At 39.1% G+C, this 19794-nt stretch overlaps 1 protein-coding gene across 2 annotated transcripts in view; it reads right to left on the reverse strand.

Annotated features, from left to right (window-relative positions):
* Window positions 1-213: 213 nt before the first annotated feature.
* Slain2 (SLAIN motif family member 2) overlaps window positions 214-19794 on the reverse strand; it is a 54948-nt gene continuing 35367 nt past the window's right edge. The window contains exons 5-9 of one of the 2 annotated variants that reach the window (XM_036200771.1): window positions 17776-18135; window positions 17048-17185; window positions 9072-9149; window positions 4385-4700; window positions 214-3055 (exon numbers count right to left, since the gene is read on the reverse strand). In XM_036200771.1, the coding sequence (XP_036056664.1) occupies window positions 2989-3055; window positions 4385-4700; window positions 9072-9149; window positions 17048-17185; window positions 17776-18135 (959 nt within the window). In that variant the 3' untranslated portion in view covers window positions 214-2988. The remainder of the gene's footprint in view (window positions 3056-4384; window positions 4701-9071; window positions 9150-17047; window positions 17186-17775; window positions 18136-19794) is intronic. The other variant, XM_036200772.1, reaches the window with a different exon arrangement.

A 19794-nucleotide genomic window follows, 5' to 3' on the forward strand; every position in this document is an offset into this window, starting at 1 on the left:
GGAAACAAGGGGAGGGGGGAGGGGTAGGGAGGGGGGTAGGGAGGGAGACTCTAGTGACACAACGCCAGACTTCTAGTCGGGATCTGACAGGGCAATAAGATTGGAGTCTGTGTGTTTACAAAAAACAGCTGAGAAATTTATTAAGACAAACTGTAGGCAACGGGGTGGGGAGGAGAGAAGGAATCTTGCCATATCCAGAAATTAATAAAACACTTGAAAATGAATATAGATTTAATAGTAAACATTATGGTCAGGCTGTTTATTAAGGAGGCAACCACATATTACAAGTTCAGCTATAGAAAATGTTTGCAAATCAAACTCCATGTGATCTAAAAGGACCATGCATCATACTGTCAAAAGTGAACACCTGTACAATGAATAAAGTCAATTTAAACATACATAGTCTAGAGACCATCCTAGAGTTATACAAACACCTGGGGCCATATGTATTTAATTTTCTTTGTTTTCAAAAAAACTTTTTTTTTTTTTTTTTATAAAAGTGATGTTCTGAGATAATTTAAAAAAGTATCTGACAATTATGAATGGTCCCCAGTTTTACAAAATGTGATTTCCAGGGTATGAAAACTGAGAAGTCAACTCTTCAGAGGGTTTTATAATATACAAACAAGTTTTGTAGAAAAATGATCCAGCAAAGGCTTAAGAATATTTATATTTTTCCAATTCTTTACACTTTTATTAACACACTTACAAAAAATAACATCCAAACACTGAGAAAATTAAATAACTTTGGAAGCAGAGGTCATAGTTTCTGCTGACATGTAAGTGACAATTCTGGGCTGTTGGCACAAAATAATCAACATTCATACCCTTACTACTATATATCAAACATAAGTTAAAATCATAGGCACTAGTTTATCAAATCCACCTTTCTTCTGTACCACTAACCACAGCAAATCCTTACATTTTCCCAAACAGAAAACCTGGCAACACACAAAGGCTTTCTAGTAAAAAGGCAATTTTCCTCTTTAGGAAACTAAAAGCCAATAGTCTGTGGTAGTACAGCAGCAAGTAAAATAATATCACCAAACTCAGATCCAAAATACATTTTTAAACAAGTGATGAAATAGTTTAATTAAAAAAAAATAGATATTTTTTTCTGATGCAGCCATTTAAAAACAACGTTAAATAACCTGAATATTCCTTTTGAAACTGATTATCTAACTTAAAAAATGTAATAGATGGTTCATTAAAGTTCTTTTAAATTATTAGATTGCAGCATTTCTTATTTTTTGAAATGGTACACCGAAACAGAGACCTGTTTGCTGTGTGCACGTGTGATTCCTCAGAGACAGTGGCTACTTCTTTGTTTCTTAGATTTACGCGAGACACTTCCCACCAAGCACATGTGTCGATTTCCTCTGAAAAGCAACAGTTGTAGTTCATCATTGTGGATAACCCCTCCATTCCCTCTCGCCACCTTCAGATGCAAGGATCCAAGGTCTTCCATTCTACACTCCAGTTCCTGGCACTGATGGCTGCTCCTGCTAGCTAGCTGCTCGAGCATCAGTCAGGCAGACTGGGTCTTTGCTATCATCACCTCGATGCTACCCTGAGCAGGAAGCCTTCCTTCCATTTCTACTTCCAACTTTCAGAACATCCTCTACTAACAGGAAACGTGTTCAAATCCCTCCACTTTCATGTGACCCAACTGCCAATATTTTAGATCTGTCCAGACTAAGTATTTAAAAAACAGACCTCATTATCAAAAATGAGAAGTCAGCTTGAGTTAGTTTGGTAATAATCCAATAAAACCGAAACAGTTGATTTCAAGGGTATATATACACACACACATGCGTCATTAGACAGCAAGTTATTTAGCAAATTAAGAGTTGGACGGTGTTTACCAAACAATGCAAACATTGATGTAAGGCAGAATCTAAGTCAAAAGGGACAGTATTTGAAAGATCATCATACAGTTATTCAGCTTGAAGTGGATCGACTACCACTTAAGAGGAGCAATACAACTGGCATCACCAGAGATTTTGTAGTTAAATGCATAGATTTCCCCTCCTCTTTGCGGCATGGTTTTATTCCAGCTTGTAAGCTCTGAGGTGTTGTTTTTATCAAGAATAAAGACACATACAACTTGTTCTTTCACATCATAGAAACCTGGGCATGGGAACAAGGTCTTTTAGTTCTGTGACAGAAAAGAGCATGTGAGGAAGTTAACTTCAAGAGCAAAGACCATCTTTCCTGAGCCAGGAACTGTAAGGTTTAGAAGATTGGGTAGCTGATAGTGAGCCCTTTTGGCAATCAAAACAAGCACATAGAAGTCTGAGATGTTGATGCAACGCGGTGGGCGTGCATGGTGACACCATCTGGCGGTGGCTACATGTGAACTATGTCTAAAATGTATGATTTAAAAGAATGAATTTTTCTAATAAGTTTGCAAAAGTAAATTTATAAAACTCTCTTAAACACAGGTAGCATGTTTTTAAGTCTTTAGCTCAGGTCGTTCCTTTCTCCCTCCTAATCTTTAAAATTTACTCTATCCTGAAGGACTAATAAAACAATTTAATTAGTCAGAATATTAGTTCTTGTTAACACAGTATTTATTGATACTATTCGTACAGTAAGTAGGTTGAAGTAGGTTTTGGACAGCCTGAATTCACCACCTTCCCATGTACAAAAGCACTCTTTACAAATGGGCATCTCTCTTTGGCATCCATTGGGTATTTGCCCAGACAGTGGCCTCTGTCAAACAATAAAGACGAACCGTGGTTCTAGCGAACAGAACTAAGAGTGACTCCATGGAGAGTGATTGCATGATTACCAAACACATCGGATGTTACGTGGGATAAAGTGCTGCTTCGTCATCTCTGCCAGTTTGTGCTATTGTAGACAGAGAGGGCTGGGGCTCTACGACCCCGAGAGTCTTAGCTGCAGAGTCTGCATATAAAAGTTGGTTTCAGCCTGGTGAAGGGGTGTCCGGGAAGCTGTGGACCTCTGCGCTCTTGTCTCTGCTGGTCAGTAACAGCCATCTTTCCAACTGTCGTCTTTCATGCTACCATAGGTCTTAGGAGCTGGCAAGGATCTGAAATCAAGGAACTGAATGATTTTTTTATGTCTGTACAAAACACTACATACACTCTGCCACATGTCTTCCATTTCAGGGAACTGTTAAGATCACAGCTCTCGCCGGGCGGTCGCGGCGCACACCTTTCATCCCAGCACTCCAGAGGCAGAGGCAGGCGGATCTCTGTGAGCTGAGGCCAGCCTGGGCTACAGAGTGAGTTCCAGGAAAGGCGCAAAGCTACACAGAGAAACCTGTCTCGAAAAACCAAAAAAAAAGAAGAAAAAACAAAACAAAACAAAACAAAGATCGCAGCTCTAAACAACTATTAGGACAACCTTTCCTTGCTCAGCATCTTCACAGCTTTCAAATTTTACTACATTCAAGGCAATTCCTCGAAGCTCTTTTTGTTAATGTGGCTATGGAATTAAAACAAGAGGAAAGAAAGTCTTGCTCTTTCCTAACACACAGACAGCTAATCGATTGTTCTGTGAGGCCAAATGCTGACTGTGATAGTGCAGACTGGGTGTCCCCACCACCAGAGTGGCGGGCAGGGGTTGAAGTCACACAAGTTTGTAACTAACAGTCTTATTAGTTGGATGTCCTCACAAAAATTACTTAATTTCACTATATTCATCTAAAAAATAGAAGTACTCACTACTGCGACAGTTAGACAAGGTAAGGAGTTATTTAGTCTCTGTACACCACAAAGCCATCGCGTTCTACAACTAAATCTCAAACTGTGAAATGTTTACAGTAAGACAGAGCAAGTACAGGAATATAGTTTAAATACAAGATTGGCGTTTCTTTTCAAGAAACAAACTTTAATTATAGCTGACATCTAAACTTACTGGTGGCGCTAATCCCCTTCTTGAAGGGTAGAGATCACGTGGTTGGGTCACAACCTCCCTGGGGTCAGAATCATGTCAAGATTAAACAACAAAATGGGGGTGAGGTGCTCAGTTAGACTCTCTGGGGGTAGAAGCTGGGTCTTCTAAACTTATAAAACTCCACAGATAATTCTGAACTTTACCAGTGTGACTGCTCGGCTAGTGCAGCCAGAATTTTCTCAATCCCCTTGTGCTTTTTAAATCTTTATTGTTATTCTCAAAATGAATAATTATCACAACCAACTTGAGTGTCTTTAACAACTCTGTCCTAGAAGTTTCCTGAGATACTTAATCATGTTAGGTATTTGGACAACATGAATTTGAACCATGGTGGTGTAATATCCACATGAAGACTTCTTCAGAACAAGGAGGTGATGTCTACTTAGAGACAATACCAACTGCCGTCTGCTCACTTTCATAGGCCCAGGTATGCCTTCCAAGTCCAACCTTCCCCACTCACCTGCGAACAGGCTGTGCAAGCTTGCTGCGAGGCACTGGGATGCCCCCCGCAGAAGGGGCGCTGGGCCGGGGCAGGCCGCTCCTCAGGGCAGTTGTCCCTGCAGGTCTGGTTAGAGTGGCGCTGTTGATATTGCTGGAGGGGTTTGCTGGGACTGGGTTCTGTACCACGGGAGGTCCAGGTGAGGAGGTGGTTTGTGTGAACTGTGTCGTTTCTTGGCCACCAGAACCAGAACCATGGTTACTGAACGCTTTCACTGGCTGCCGAAGAGCCAATGGAGACGGTGCTGCAGGGGAGCGGAACTTGCCTGGAGAAGGTACTGCACGCAGAAGAGCAAAGGAAAGCCAGTGTTTTCAGAGGGAACCGAGTACCAGGGAAGCCACTGCCTTGTCACCCGTGACAGAGGAGCACCAAAACATCTAACTATGAGCCTCACATAAAGGACTTTTCTGGGCTAATAGGAAAAAGGTTACCTCGAGGGTTACAACTATCCTTGAAAAAGTACATTAACCAGCTTAACTTGGATCCCACAACAGGAGGGGTGGGCACCATAGGGCCCAGCAAGATGGCTCAGTGGTTAAAGGTACTTGCCACAAATACCTAGAAACCCAAGTTCAATCTGAGGAACACATATAAAGGTAAGACTTGACCAAGTTGTCCTCTGACCTCCACATATGCTGTGGCATGTAACATACATGCACCCTACCATTGCCTGCTTATGCACCTGCACAAGCAACACAACAATAAAAATTAAAAAGAAGTATGGAGGCATCATAGGATTCTGTCTCATTGAAGCAACTAACTAGGGCCATATGAGAACATTCTAGAGGTAAAAGGGTTGGCTATCCATGTAAACATAAATCAGATGACTGTAGCCTCAAAGACACATATTCAGTGTAACTAGAAATAAGGAATTAACAGTTACTATTATTTTAAAAGTCAGCTCCAGAGGCACTGAGATGATTTAGTGGGTAATGGTGCTTGCCACACACATATGACAGCTGGAACTGAATCCCTGGAAGCCATGGCAGAAGGAGAGAATAATTCCTGAAAGTTGTCCCGATACACGTGTGTGCAATCCAGGAGCATATGAACCTATGAAGTCATAAAATGCCAAGTCCAATAAGAAAAATGCTATTATATTAAAACAAATGCCAGATACATGAAATGAAATGTACAGTCTGCATTCATTTCTAAGTTAAGACAAGACTCAAAAACACTTTATTATTTCAACAGGTCCCTTTGAGACTAAGTTTAGATCTCTTGGGGTACACACCCACCCTTCTCTCCTTCTTCATGTTTGAACACATCTCCTCTGAAAGGGTTTTAATTTCCTCAGAAGACCAGGGACACAACACACAATTCAAATACAACCTTAACATGCTTTAATCAAACACAGAGCCTTAGGGATAAGGCAGGGAGCAGGGGTGTGTGGAGCAGAGGCAGAGGGATAACACTTTTCTCCAACAACCTCCTTTTTCAGGAGGGTACAAATGGAGAGAAAGCTTGGGCCACAGATGCGGGTTGTTCTACACATTTGGTTTTCTCACTCTATCAATCCGCGTGTAGGACAGAGGAGGAAAGGAAGGATGTGTGGCTAATTCTGACTGACTGGACTGACAAGTGCTTCGGGTTAGGGAAGCAGACTCCTAAGTGAGTTTGTGAGGATGTTTCCAGGGAGAATCAAACAAGGCCGAGACACCACTCTGATTGTGGGTGGCACAAACTCATGGGAGTGGAGGTGGGACACAGGAATGGGGACACACTGAATGTGACAAAAGGAAAAGGAAGAAGCTAGCTAACAGAAGCACTTTCTCTGCTTCTGGCTTCACAATGTGAGCTGCTCTGCCATACCCTCCTGCCAAGACTGAGTAGAAGCTATAAGACAAGAAGCAGAGGAGCCAGTCTGAAAGAGAGCTTAAGTAGGGTTGACAGGATGATCAGCCTGCTGCCAGACTCTTGTAAGACCGGACAGGTTCATGAACCATTTAAAAAGTACTTAACCACTGAATACAGTGATTTCTGCAAGAAGGAGGCTTAGAATGTTGGGTCTAAGAGCCTGGTATGAAAGGAGCCAGTACTGAAGTCCTATAGCCCTATATGTTGTTGTTCTGACACACTCTCTGAATTACAGGTTAGATAGGGTATCTCAGGCAGATCAAACTTATGAGCAGAAGACAAAAACAGAAATCTGTAATACAGTGCTTCAGAGGAGAGCTACTTCAAAGACCTTCAGAACTCAGCTTAGGGGTCTGCTTGAATCTTCAGCTAAACAATGGGCTGAGTATACACAGCAGAAATGAAACAAGCCCCCAGACCAAAGTAACAGCAATAATAAAAAAATGAAGAGAATTAGTCATTAATTTTTCCACTCAAAAAAATGTCAGAAAGCACCCTTTAGGTAGGAAGGGAATAATACCAGGTGCCAACTTCAATCTGAATGAAGTCATGAGAACAGGGCAACAGTAGTTTGATTACTGGGTGCTAAGCACTTAGAGAAAAGTGGCTATTCTTGGTGCAGTGTGCTTTGGCCTCAGATCCTAGAGGTATTCTCAAAGTTAAGATCATTAGGAATTGAACTAGTACTGTATTTTACAGTGCTAGGGACTGAACACACAACCCTGAGTATTCTAGGCATGTGCTTTACACTGAGCTACATCCCCAGCCCTTGGTTTTTGAGACAGGATCTCACTATATATTCAGGTTGGCCTTGAACCCACATCCTTTTGCTTCCACCTTCCAAATGTTGGGGTTACAGGTATGCAACTCCACAGGCAGCTAAGCAGAGAAGTGTGTAATGATACCCCCTACACCACAACACAACATATGAAAGCCTAGATTACTAAGTAAGAGTAGGTAGTTTGAAATTTGAGAGCTTAGATTCATAAAAATAATGTAACCCCTTTAGAAATTTGGTCAAAAGGTATGGTCTTTTAATATAAAAACCCCAAGACCAAATCTTTATGTAAAAATGTAAAATCACACAAAGCTACCTGATTCAGAAGTACAAATGATGTACTAGACAAGACTGCAGTAAGCAACAGCTGTTCTTTTACTGCAGGCTAGTGGTCTCCTGCTCTGCTGGAGAGTATACCTTGTCGTCGTCACATACCTCTTCCCAGCTACTCTGTTGACATTAATCTGCTTTTATTTTATTTTCTCCAGTGCTGAGAATCAAACCCAGGGCCTCATGGATTCATGTGAGCAAGGTCTCTAGCACTGAGCAAGCCCTAGCCAGTTTACACCTTCCTTACTATCCAGAGGAAGCTAGAATGCTTTAAAAATCTGGAAAAGAAGTCCATTGTTCTCAAACAATTCCATAAGGTATTCCTTTTTTCTTTCTAAAAATATGGCAGAGCCAGGCACGGTGGTGCATGCCTGTAATCCTAGCACTGGGGACACAGGCAGGTGGATCTCTTGAGTTTCAAGTCAGCCTGGTCTGAATAGTGAGTTCCACAGTCAGAACTACATAGAGAAGAAACCCTGTCTCAAAAAAAGTATACATGTTTATGGGGCAAAAGTAATGTTTTCATTCATGTGTATCTACATTGTGCAACGATGAAATCAGAGGAGTTGGCATACCCATCACCTCAGACATTTACTGCCTGTAGTAAGAGGATTCAATTCCCCTAGATATTTTGAAGTATACAGTGTATCTATCACATCTTACTACTAAGAACACAACTTATTCCTATAAAGCCCCAAGTCACCTCCTCTCACTCTAAAGAACAAGCCCTACACAGCGTGTTATTCCTGACTATGGAACCAAGGCAGGTACAGATGAATACCTAGTGCTTAATACATAAGCATGGGCCCTATGCTACTAGTTGGCTATTCTCTTTCCTATAGATTCTAACTTTGAAAACGAATTATTTACAATTACACACTAAATCATTGCTAACACACTTAAATCTGTTTAAAAGTATACAGTGTTTTGCAATAATACTATCTGCATCTTAAATAAAAAAAAAAAAAAGACATCAAATTTCCTCTTTCCTTCAGTTTTCTTGCTCTCATTAGGGACTATTTTTCTCCTCACTGCTTCTGTTTGTTCTGTCCCATTCTGAATCCTTGGCTCATTCTCAGGACTCCAAGTCTATTCTACATCACTGTTTTCTCTCAATTCTTTGGTCTTCCATCTACCAATACACTCAGTCTTCTGGAACCCATACTGTCTAGACTTAGTGCCCAACTTTCATAGATTTCTTTAGCACTCAGTTCTTACAAAAGCTACCACTGGACAGTAAGTCTTCCAAATGTATTCACTGACCATAAAGACTTGTGTCTTAACTTTAATCAGCTTCTAATCTGAAAGTCTTCCCATCTTACCCCACAGACAAGTAAACCCAAAGACCAATATTTGAGGAAAAACATTAATAGACAGAATGTGTGACATTTATATTTGTCCAATTTTCATTAATTTAAAACAATAATCTTTGGTTTTAGATGAGTAGGAAAAAATGATAAATTATTATTTAATCCTTTCAGAACAATTCAATACATACCTCTGAAGAAAATAGGTTTCTTCTGCAATTATCCACACAACAGGGAATTAATTTGCATTATTTTCTTAAGGAAAAAACCAATTTGAAATGTGCCCTACAGGCATCACTGACTCAGAAATGCAGAAGGTGAGAGATTTACCTACACCACTTGCTGAAATCTGAACTCAAGCAGAGGCTGTAGTTACCTCTTTTTGTAGATGAAGTTGGAAGCAACTGTTTGGCTTTGAGGGAAGTACGAGGCAAATTTTTCAGCCTTTGAGAAGCTGTTGAAAAACAAGGAAGTGTAATATTGGCCGGGAAGTCAAGGTAAAGGCTACAAGGCTACAGCTTCTGTAAACCTGAACACTTAATAGAAATGTAAAAGTTATCAAGGAATAGAAACCAGTGAGGCAAAACGTTAGAATTCTAGAAGCGCAGGAATTTTTAAGTGATACTTCGTGCATTAAGTTGGGAAAGAAAAGGGGCAGAAATCTTAGTGCCATTGCATATTTTTAGAACTAGTTTTTTTTTTTGGTAGATTAAAAAAAAAAAAAAACTAATATGTCAATTGGCTAGAACATCAAAGAGAAAACAAGCCACCAGCAAACATGCCACAGATGCAAAGGATATAAACACAAGGATAAAAGTGATAAACATAAGCACACAAAATAGAAAATAAACACAGTACTTGTTTTGATGCAAAAAAAGAAAAAAAGCACATTTTGGCAAAGCAATTATTGGTAGATGAATTGCTCAAAAATCAAACAGTAATTTCCATTCTCAAAAAGGAGAAGAAAACTCAGAACCAGGCAAGTCCTTGCACAACTTGGCAGCTTTAACATGTTCAATGTTATCTTGCTGTAAAATCCAACTTATCGGTTGGGGATTTAGCTCAGTGGTAGAGTGCTTGCCTAGCAAGCACAGAGGCCCTGGGTTCGATCCTCAGCTTAAAAAAAAAATCCAACTAATCTGTACCTCAGACTGGACAGTAGCAAGTTTGGTCTATGGACGTGTGTGTGTGTGTGTGTGTGTGTGTGTGTGTGTGTGTGTGTGTGTGTGTGTGTGTTGAGGGGGGTCTAGAGGAGTTAGGACATCTGCTTTGTAATGTAATCAAGTCAGACTGCTGAAGTCCCTCTCAAACTTCCTGTCTATTTACTACACTGAACCTTCCGAAACTGGCCTGGGGAGCCCAGAGCAGTGCAGAGTGCAGACCAGCCAACTACTACTGCACTACAGTTCCTCTGCTCCAGGCCCATTCAATCACCTAGTTAAGCAGCTCTAACCTGCCATCCTATGGGTCCTGTAGCATGTGGAGAAAGGTAGACTTTCTACACTTCAGGAATTATGTCCAAAAAATAAAAACAATTAACAAAAACACCAAATTCTACCCCTACAAGTCTATGTAGGAATAAGAGCTCATCATAAAAAAGATCATCAGGTGGTAAAGGGATACTGGATGTATCATTAGAGAAGGGGAAATTCTGTTATCTCTGCCAAGGCATTATTACTTTTCTGAGATAACCAACTTTTACAAAAGGAAATGTAGCTGATTTCTAATTTTACAGCAATCCAAACCTTACTGTAGCAACATAGTATCTGATGCCAATGTCACTCAAACATGGTCAGGCAAATAAGCAAAACATTCTCCAGACTTGGCGGGCGGGCGGGGTGTGTGTGTGTGTGTGTGTGTGTGTGTGTGTGTGTGTCTGTTACTTTATACCTATAACCACAAAATTATAGAATATTATTATCAAATATTATTCACCTATATATTTGTCGACATGTTCTCTGTCATCCATATTTCTGTCTGTCTGTCCGTCTATCCACCCACCCATCCACCCATCTTTGTTCTCATTTACTCAAACATGGGAAGGAGTCCTCCAGGTACCCTGTTAGGGTAAAACAGCCTCAGCAGCCGGCTAGGAATTTTTCTTGTTCTTATGGAATTACTTAGGACAGAACAAACAGTTTTATGGAACATTTAGGAAAGGGGAGAATGAAACAAGAGTGGCAAAATCTATAGCCTTCCAGACAGTGATGGCCTCGAGGCAGGAAGTGAGCAGGAAAGGAGCATGAGGAGGAGACTGGAGTTGCAGCTAGACACAGGTATCCCATAAAGACTCTCCAGAGAGGACATCTGTTCATAGATCAAATGGAGAGTGGGAGGAACCATGTGGGGTCTGGAGAAGGCGTTCCAGAGGAGGAGGAAGCAGTAGCAGAGAATGCTTGAGACTGGGCATGCCAAGTGATTAAAGAACAGAAGTAGGCTCAGTTGTAAAGGACCACAACAGAAAAGCAAATGATTACTGTGGGCAAACTATAAGCCATTGTTTTAAATCTTACTTTTAAAATTGAAAATCTTCATTGTGTACGTACACGACCACATATGGCACACCACCGCATATGTATGTCAAGAGGACAACTAGCAGGAGTTACTTCTCTCCCCCCATGCGGATCCCCGTGTTATCAAACTCAGGTCCTCAGGCCTCCATGTGGAGTTTGATGTCTCTCCTCTGCTTCCATAACAGCTCTGGGTCAGTACAGGCTATCTTACACATAGATCCTCAGTGCTAGGACCATCACATATACTCCATCATTTCTACTGCACAATACAGTGATTGATAACTGCATAAAATGTAGAGATCTAATTTATAGTATCTATTCTCTTAAATAAATTATACTTTTTTTAGTCAAAGTTTTACAAAGCTGTGGAGAAAATAAGTGGTTCTTAAACCTGCATTTGCCTGAAAATCAACGGAGACACTTACAAGAGAGTCTGGGCCCCCATTAAAATGTAGTCAATCAAAATGCCCAGTGATAAAGGCCTCAAATCACAACATTTATAAAATCTCTGTGATTAATAAAACTGATCCAGTATTACTTATTAAACCGATAGTCCTTAAATATTTTCCTAGTATTAGATTAGCCGATTATATAAGTATTGCATGTTTTAACTCATGTTTCAAAATAATGCAAAACTGAAGAATAACCATTAGTGCTTTGGTAGCAGGTAAAACCTTGAGGAAAGTCCTTCCTTGTTGACCTCAGAAGGCCAGCTACATACAGGTTATCAACCACATAGACACTTCCGTGAGTGAGTGGAGCAGAGCACAGTATTGTTCCTACATGCTTCCTGGGGGCACACTCTGTATCCGTGTAAAACTGTTACTGTATTGGGCGAATTATCTACACTTCAATCTCAAATCATGCCCCACTAGAGCCACCCGAGAGTGTTTCCTAGAGGCCTACCCATGCTTATTAGGCTGGGAGCAGGCTCCAGACAGCAGTGGGAGGTGCTGGGGGACTCAACAGTTTGAGATTACCTGTCACCCTGTAGATATGTGGTCCTGTGGAATTAACTTGACTACAGGGAACCCTGCTCTCTACAAAAATAAATGTGTATTTGTGAAGCTCAAATGTTATATATAATATTGAAAAATACCTTAGGCATTATAATAGTAATCAAACTTTGGATATATATAAAAAAAGATAGTCGCTGGGCAGTGGTGGCACACGCCTTTAATCCCAGCATTCGGGAGGCAGAGCTGGACAGATCTCTGTGAGTTCCAGGCCAGCCTGGTCTACCAACTGAGTTCCAGGAAAGGCACAAAGCTACACAGAGAGACCCTGTCACGAAAAAAAAAAAATGTCTTGAGGTTTTCATCTATTCCTTTTTCTCACTTATAAGCCAGTAATTCCTATATTTTTCTGAAAACTAAATTTAAGCTCATACTCCAGTAATGTTAGGAAGCAAGTTATTGTCCTTTTGAAAAATTCTGCCTCTGATAACACCTCTCCCTTTAGTTGAAGAAACTGAGAAAATGCTCTGGTTTTCTTAAACTTTTTAAGTTACTCACATTTTACAAATATAAAAGTTGGAAATATATTAGCATTGTCATAATACCCATATTTGAATGCCAGCACCCACAATAATACAGCCATAGCAAATAAGCATATAAAAGTCGTGAGTGGCATAGTGACGAGGAGAAAGAAGTGGCCCAGTGGGTAGAGATCAGCAGCCCTGCAAAGTCAGCGTCATGCACAGCAGCAAGTGAGAGCCAAAGCTTTACCATTCACAGCTGAAGAAAGAACCACTTTAACCAAACCGAAACAGCCATTAAACCAGTAACTGAAGTTGATAGTGAGATGTACCAATTCCTTATATAAATACATACAGTTGTTACTATACTTTTACATATACTTTGATAATATTAAAGTATATATTAAGATAAAAATTATGAAAACTATATTACATAACTATACATATAAATCACAATTACACATGTATTTTATCAAAAATATATAAAACTTCAAGAAAATAGATGACTTGAAAATTTATGATTATTAACTTCAAACAAAAATTTACATTTTTATACAGTATACTTAAAATTAAGTTTTAAGCTTATTAATATTCTGGATTTTCTATTTTCCAAATACATTGTGTAGTGCTTTTGTGGACATTTTTAATTGTAAGTAAGTGTTACTATAGCTGCAAATGTAAGTAAACAAGTATATATAGTTTTTGTTTTTGTTTTTGTTTTTGAAGACAGAGTTTCTCTGTGTAGCCCTGGATGCCCTGGAACTAGCTCTGTAGACCAGGCTGGCCTCGAACCCAGAGATCCACCTGCCTCTGCCTCCCAAGTGCTGGGATTAAAGGTGTATACCACCATTGATTGCCTGGCCAGTATATACAGTTTTAAAAAGGATGATGATCCAACTCTTTCTGCCTATAAAATTTCTATCAAATGCTGAATTGCAACTTTGTAAAACTGCACATATATGTTTCCATATAATGAACTAATAACCAGAAAACCATTATATTTTCCCAATACCTTTTCCTTAGTTATCAACTACTAGGAAGAAGTGAAAAATAATTCTAGGATATTAATGTGACTATATAATGGCAATTCTATTGCTAGAGAAGTCGGGTAATTATAAAAAACTTTAATATATGTTTTTCTATTGACATCTGTTAATAGATATATTATTATTTTAGCCCTAGGCTCCCAATCTATCTGTTCACTGTCATAAAGCTCTATGGAATGGGATGAGTGTAGAGGATTTAGGCAGAGCTGGTTTTATCACACAGGAGGCTGCTTGGAGATTTATCATGTGGAATTTTGAAGAATCCAGATCTTAATAATTCAAACTAAACACAACAGCATGCTTGAAGGTGAAATACCAATATTTCAACCCTGTAGAGATGCTGTAAAAGCGTGGCTGTAATGCCTGTAAGGATTATGATTCACTTAAAACTGTATTTCATGCCACATTAACACTGTAGGCTGTTTTTTTTTTGTATTGGGTAAGTATTTGAGGGAGAAGCTCCCAGTGACAAGATATTTTCATGTGTCAAATTAACTTGTAGGTTTAAAGACATAAAACCTACTATTCTCTATTTCAAAGATAACAAAGTTTAAATTCTCCTTTTAAATTCATTTTTAAAGTTTTATGAATTCATGTTTCCTATTCCAATTATTAATACCACAATGAGTATTAACACTTAAAAAAACAAAAACAGTATCAACTCTTCAGTAAGTGGAATATAAAAGCTTATTTGTACAAAAAAATTTTTAGCATATACCCAGTAGAGTAAGGTATATAAATCTTGAGTAACAATTTTCCACAGTGCTTTAAACTGTAGTCTCAAACTCAAAAAAAAAAAAAAAGAAAGAAAGAAAAGAAAAGAAAAAAAGAAAAGAAAAGAAGTATTTCTGTATGATCTTTATACCTTGGAAACAAACCATGGATAAGTCCCTACAGAGGACTACACATTCTTGAGCTGGATCAATACACTATGAACATTAATCCGCCTCTTACTAAGATGTATAATCATAGGTAAATTACTTTATATTATATAGAAGTAATTCCAACAGTTCATTTTAGATTGGCTTATTATTTTACTTTAACTTAATTTTTTTTTTAATGTATGGGTGTTTTACTTGCATGATTATCTGTGTACCATGTGTGTATCTGGTGCTCAAGTGAGCATTGGATGCCCTGAGACTGAAGTTACAGATGGTCATGAGCAGTCAGGTGGAAGCTGGGAATTTAACTCAGGTCCTCTTAAGTGAAAAGCCACCTTTTCAGACCCCTTGAGTGGTTTAATTATGTATACACATGCCTACCTTAGTTGGTAAGCAGCAAATGTGTCAGACCACTGCGCTATTTTAGTAGGCCTGCATGCACTGCACGTTACTAACGCGCTGCTGCTCCTGTGCAGCCTTTCGTGCATCACTCACTTGACTCAGAAGTTATCACTGTGTACTGGTTTGGTCTCTGTTTATGCTGCCTGTGTCTCTGTAACACTTATCAATCTCATTACTTTCTTTCCATTAAATTATCCTCAACACTCTTTTGTTTGAGTGTCTGATATTTGCTGGCACATTCATTTTCTTGGCTAAGAACTCACATGGCTTTCCTGGGTACTTCTGAAGGCTCACTGCTCCTTTTGTTAATGCTCTATGAAAAAGCTGCTGCAGTCTTACATTTAAGGTTCCAGTGCTATCTCATCATTTTTAATGTACAATACTGAACAGTTTAAAGCTTTTAAGGAATCTATGTCATGCTGGAATAGAAATGCCTTGTCACAATACTTCTTGTCACAAAATACAGGCAAACATTACAACTAAAGATGGAAAAAAAATTACCTCCAGGAAGAAAGACCTGTCACATTCCTTGGTTAGTATTTGGTGACTGGTCACCAAAAATAAATTTACAGTCAGCATGCAACTGGGTCTCACTCTGTAGACCAGGCTGGCTTTGAACTCACAGATCTGCCTACTCTGTCTCCTGAGTGCTGGAGTAAAACTACCAGGCCAGGCCTCAAATTCATTTATTCTATTTGAGTTCAGATTTAACTCAATAGTTAATTCCCCAAATAATTTAAATAAAGAAATGTTGATCAATTCTTAAAAAAAAAAAAAAAAGGTAGTTTTGGTAACTTATTACCTCAAATTTTAACCTGTATTACAAGTCAAATTAGAAATATGGATTAATCTGACATCTACACTGATTAAATATTATACTGTTTACAAATACATCCTTGGCAGACAGAGATTAATCAAATGAAAACTAAAAACTTTATATGAACAGATGCAGGTGTTAAGTGAGACTATACAAATCCCTATAAAATACTTCCATTTTGCAAAGAAAAGCCACAAATTCAGTGTTGTTATAGATTTAATAGACTGTATTATTGGACAACTAATTACTTTTACTATGATATGGCCTAAAATATGTAATAATAAACTTTAACATTGTTTTACTTTTGTGGCATTGGGGATCAAATCCAGGGTCTCACACATGATCACCGTGTTCTATCACTGAGCTATTCTCCCAGCTCTAGAAAGTCTAAAAGGGGGATTTCAAAGAAATCTATTTTATAAGATACATATGTGGATAGCGACTGCCTACTTCTAGAAATAAAAGCAAAGCTTATCCTCTTTAAAGACAGACTTTAAAAATTTCTATTCAATCTTTATTTGTAATAAATACTTGACTTTCTACTTTGTGACAAGAATTATGTTAAGTAACTATGGTAACACAACACATACATTCCTTAGGAGCCTTCAATTACACAGAAAATGATGATCTTAACTGAGAGTGGTAGTGCACACCTTTAATCCCATTATGTGGGGGGCAGAGACAGGAGGATCACTGTGAGTTCAAGGCTAGCCTGGTCTACATTGTGAGTTCCAGGACAGCCAGGGCTATACAGAGAAATCCTGTTTCAAAACTAAAAACCAGGAAACAAAACAAAACAAAGATGATCTTTGGTGATCAGAAGTAGAAACCACAGAGAGTGTCACATAATAATAAAAAAACCTAGTTAGAATCAATATTTTACAGAGACAATGTTTACATTTTATTACAACATTATCTTTTTAGTTTTACTCTATTCCTTATTTAAAATCTGTATTTAGTCCCTGGTGGGCAGGAGGGAGTGCTGCATCCACCAAGGTGCAGGCGTAGAGGTTAGACGCCACTTTTCCTTTTCTACTGTGTGAGCCCGGGTATTGAACTCAGGTTGCCGGCTTGCCAACAAGCGCCTTTACCGGCTGAGCCACCTTGCTGGCCATACAGAATCATACTGTAGCAATAACAGCTACCTAGCACAGAATGCAGCTCTGATTTCCATTCTCTGTCCCGAGGGACATTTCAGAGGGAAGGAGGTACTCACTGGCTGAGGCCTGAGGCTGCATCCGAGGCACCCCTCCATTTGGCACTTGGAAACTGGAATCACTTCTGCTGCTTCTTACCGAGTCAGCTTGTGAGCTTGATGTCCGGGACAGGTTTGGAAGACTGCGTCGGAGTTTTTCTACAACAGTGGGATTTGAAATGAATGATAGTAACAAACAAACAAACAAAAACAACAACAACAACAAACCATTCTTTCAGATATTAAGTATAATTTGAAGTAAAATGATATATTGAAACCTTTCTTTCTCTATACTATATAAGTAACAGGAAATATTAAAAAAGAAAAAAAGAGAATGGGGGATAGGAGGCGGGGGAAAGAAAAAAAGAAAAGGAAAAAATGAAAGAGAGAGAGAGAGAGAGAGAGAGAGAACAACCTAACTCAGACAGAGGCTATAAATGGATGAGATAACAGCACCCTTAAAGAAACTATAAATTATATAATCAAATCTAAAGAAATAAAGGCTACTCCATGAGTAAAATAAAACAAACCCCTTAAGAATCCCCACATCCACTTGACCTGTAGTCTGGCTTGGGAATCACATTAGTAACGGACAGACACTTGGTTTCATAAAGTGAAATTCATTTTCTCCTCATGTTTGCATTAATAAAATGGTGAACATGACTATTTAACATTAAAAAACTGGGGAAGAATGCATTCTTTTTACACTAACACATGGACAGCTCATTCCCCAAACTCTTCTGTTTTACCTTCATTTTTAACATTGCTTGTCTGTAAATCTGTGGGATGGCCTTGGAGGGAAAGGCGAGGTTGCTGCAAACGGCTAATCATAGGCTGTGGGGATACTCTACTGTATTCTATTCCCCGGGCAGGAGAGCGTGAGCGAGGTGAATTTCGAGGCGACTGCTTAGGAGATGGTCGGGGTGAATTGCGTGGTGATGGAGAAAACCTGTTCACAGCAGGGTATACTGCATGGTGCATACTATCATCTTCATCATCCAAGCTCTGTGCATCCAGCTCTTGATCACTAAAAGTGCCCCGCCTGGTAGAATTGCAAGATGAACCAGAACTACGCCGAGAGGTGGTGGCTGCATATTCTTGCCGCAGACCTAGCAACAAGAATGCATTACTTATTTCTTTGATGGTATTTTCAAACATTTAAATATTTTAAAACAATGAATGCATTATTTATTTCTTTGATTGTATTTTCAAACATTTAAATATTTTAAAAAATTAAGTAAATGATTACCTTTGAGAAACTTAGGGTATAAAGTACAAAGACAAGTTCCTTTTCTACCTCTAGACACCCTTCCATGTGAAGATGCATAAACTACATCTCAAAGTTATTTTTAAACTAAATAAAAACATACTATTTGTTTAATTTCAAGATTTCTTCAATCTAGAGTCTGAATAACAAGGTAAAGCCATAAATAAAACAAACAAAACCCAGTTCTACTTTACACACAGAAACCCAGACGTGGGCTGAAGAACACCGAGGGACAACTACTATGTAGGCAGTGAACAGAGTATATTAGCTAGCAAACAAACCTGTAGCATGAAGTGGTAATGGGGGTGGGGAGGAATCTAAGTACATCTTCAGCATCCACTCAAAGGGCCTTTACAGTCAGAACCAGACCTGTGTGTCACTTCTGTGTGCACAGAAACTGCTATGGAAGGGGTGAGAACTAGGGCTTCTTTTAAGGCTACAAATCCCTGGAGAGTCGTTCAGTGAAGAGCACACAGGAGGTAAATCCCCACCAACTACAAAATAAAGAACAAGTGAACCCTCCAAATTCTTAGAACTTGTAGGTTCATATGGCCCTGTAGGTTTGAGAAGCACGGTAGTAACTGAGTGACTTACTGTCTAGCTACAGCAAACAGCAATAAGAGAAGCCAGCAAGTAATAGAGACCATTGTTTTAGAAATGGAAGTCAGAGCCCAATGCCTCCTCTCCAGGAAGGAGAGCTTTAAGCAAGTCACAATCACCACAGGATTTTGATTTCTCACTGTAAAAACTAAGACACTTGACGAGGTATATAGCTGACCAAATAAATATGTAATTCTAATTTTTAACTGCTATATACAAATCTTAGAAGAGCCATGCTGTAAAAATAAAACCATAGCTTTAAAAAAGGAGGGCAGGAAGTTGTTTTCAATAGGTATCATGTATGTTTTGGTATCAACATTTTATTTACTAGGAAAATAAATACTCATGTGTACAAATGGCTTAGAAAGAACTATTAAGGGACAATAAAGTTAACATTTTTACTATCTGTTACCAAAACACAGCATCAAGGCTACAGTAAACAGCTTGCTGAGCTCCCCACAGAAGTCAGCATCCAAAGTAAAAGCTGAGTTTATTCTACAGTGTGGAATCAGGCAGCGTGCTCTTTAAGAGGCTGTCCTTTCCAGCCTCTTACTGACTCTACCTTTAACTGAGGAGAGACAGAAAAACCAAAGAAAGCTGTGTCACGTCATTAGTGTTTTGGGTGAGTCAAGGCAGGATGAAGCCCTTCCTTTTTCCAGGGGAGGCCTACTAAAGTGGAGATGCTTCAGTGGACGAAGAAACATTCTGCAGGTTCCTAAAAGCTACAGCCTGATAAAACCTACAACATACTTTACAAGACATCTTGCATCCAGGTACAACCAAAAGCTCTACAAGTTTTAGCCACTGACAGATCCTGACACGGAATCCACGGAGAGGTTATAGGATCACATATAGTTTAGTGTGTTGCAAGACTAGCACCCCACCACCTTCTTGCATTCAA

Source organism: Onychomys torridus, chromosome 10 (assembly GCF_903995425.1).
Source record: "Onychomys torridus chromosome 10, mOncTor1.1, whole genome shotgun sequence".
NCBI lineage: Eukaryota > Metazoa > Chordata > Mammalia > Rodentia > Cricetidae > Onychomys > Onychomys torridus.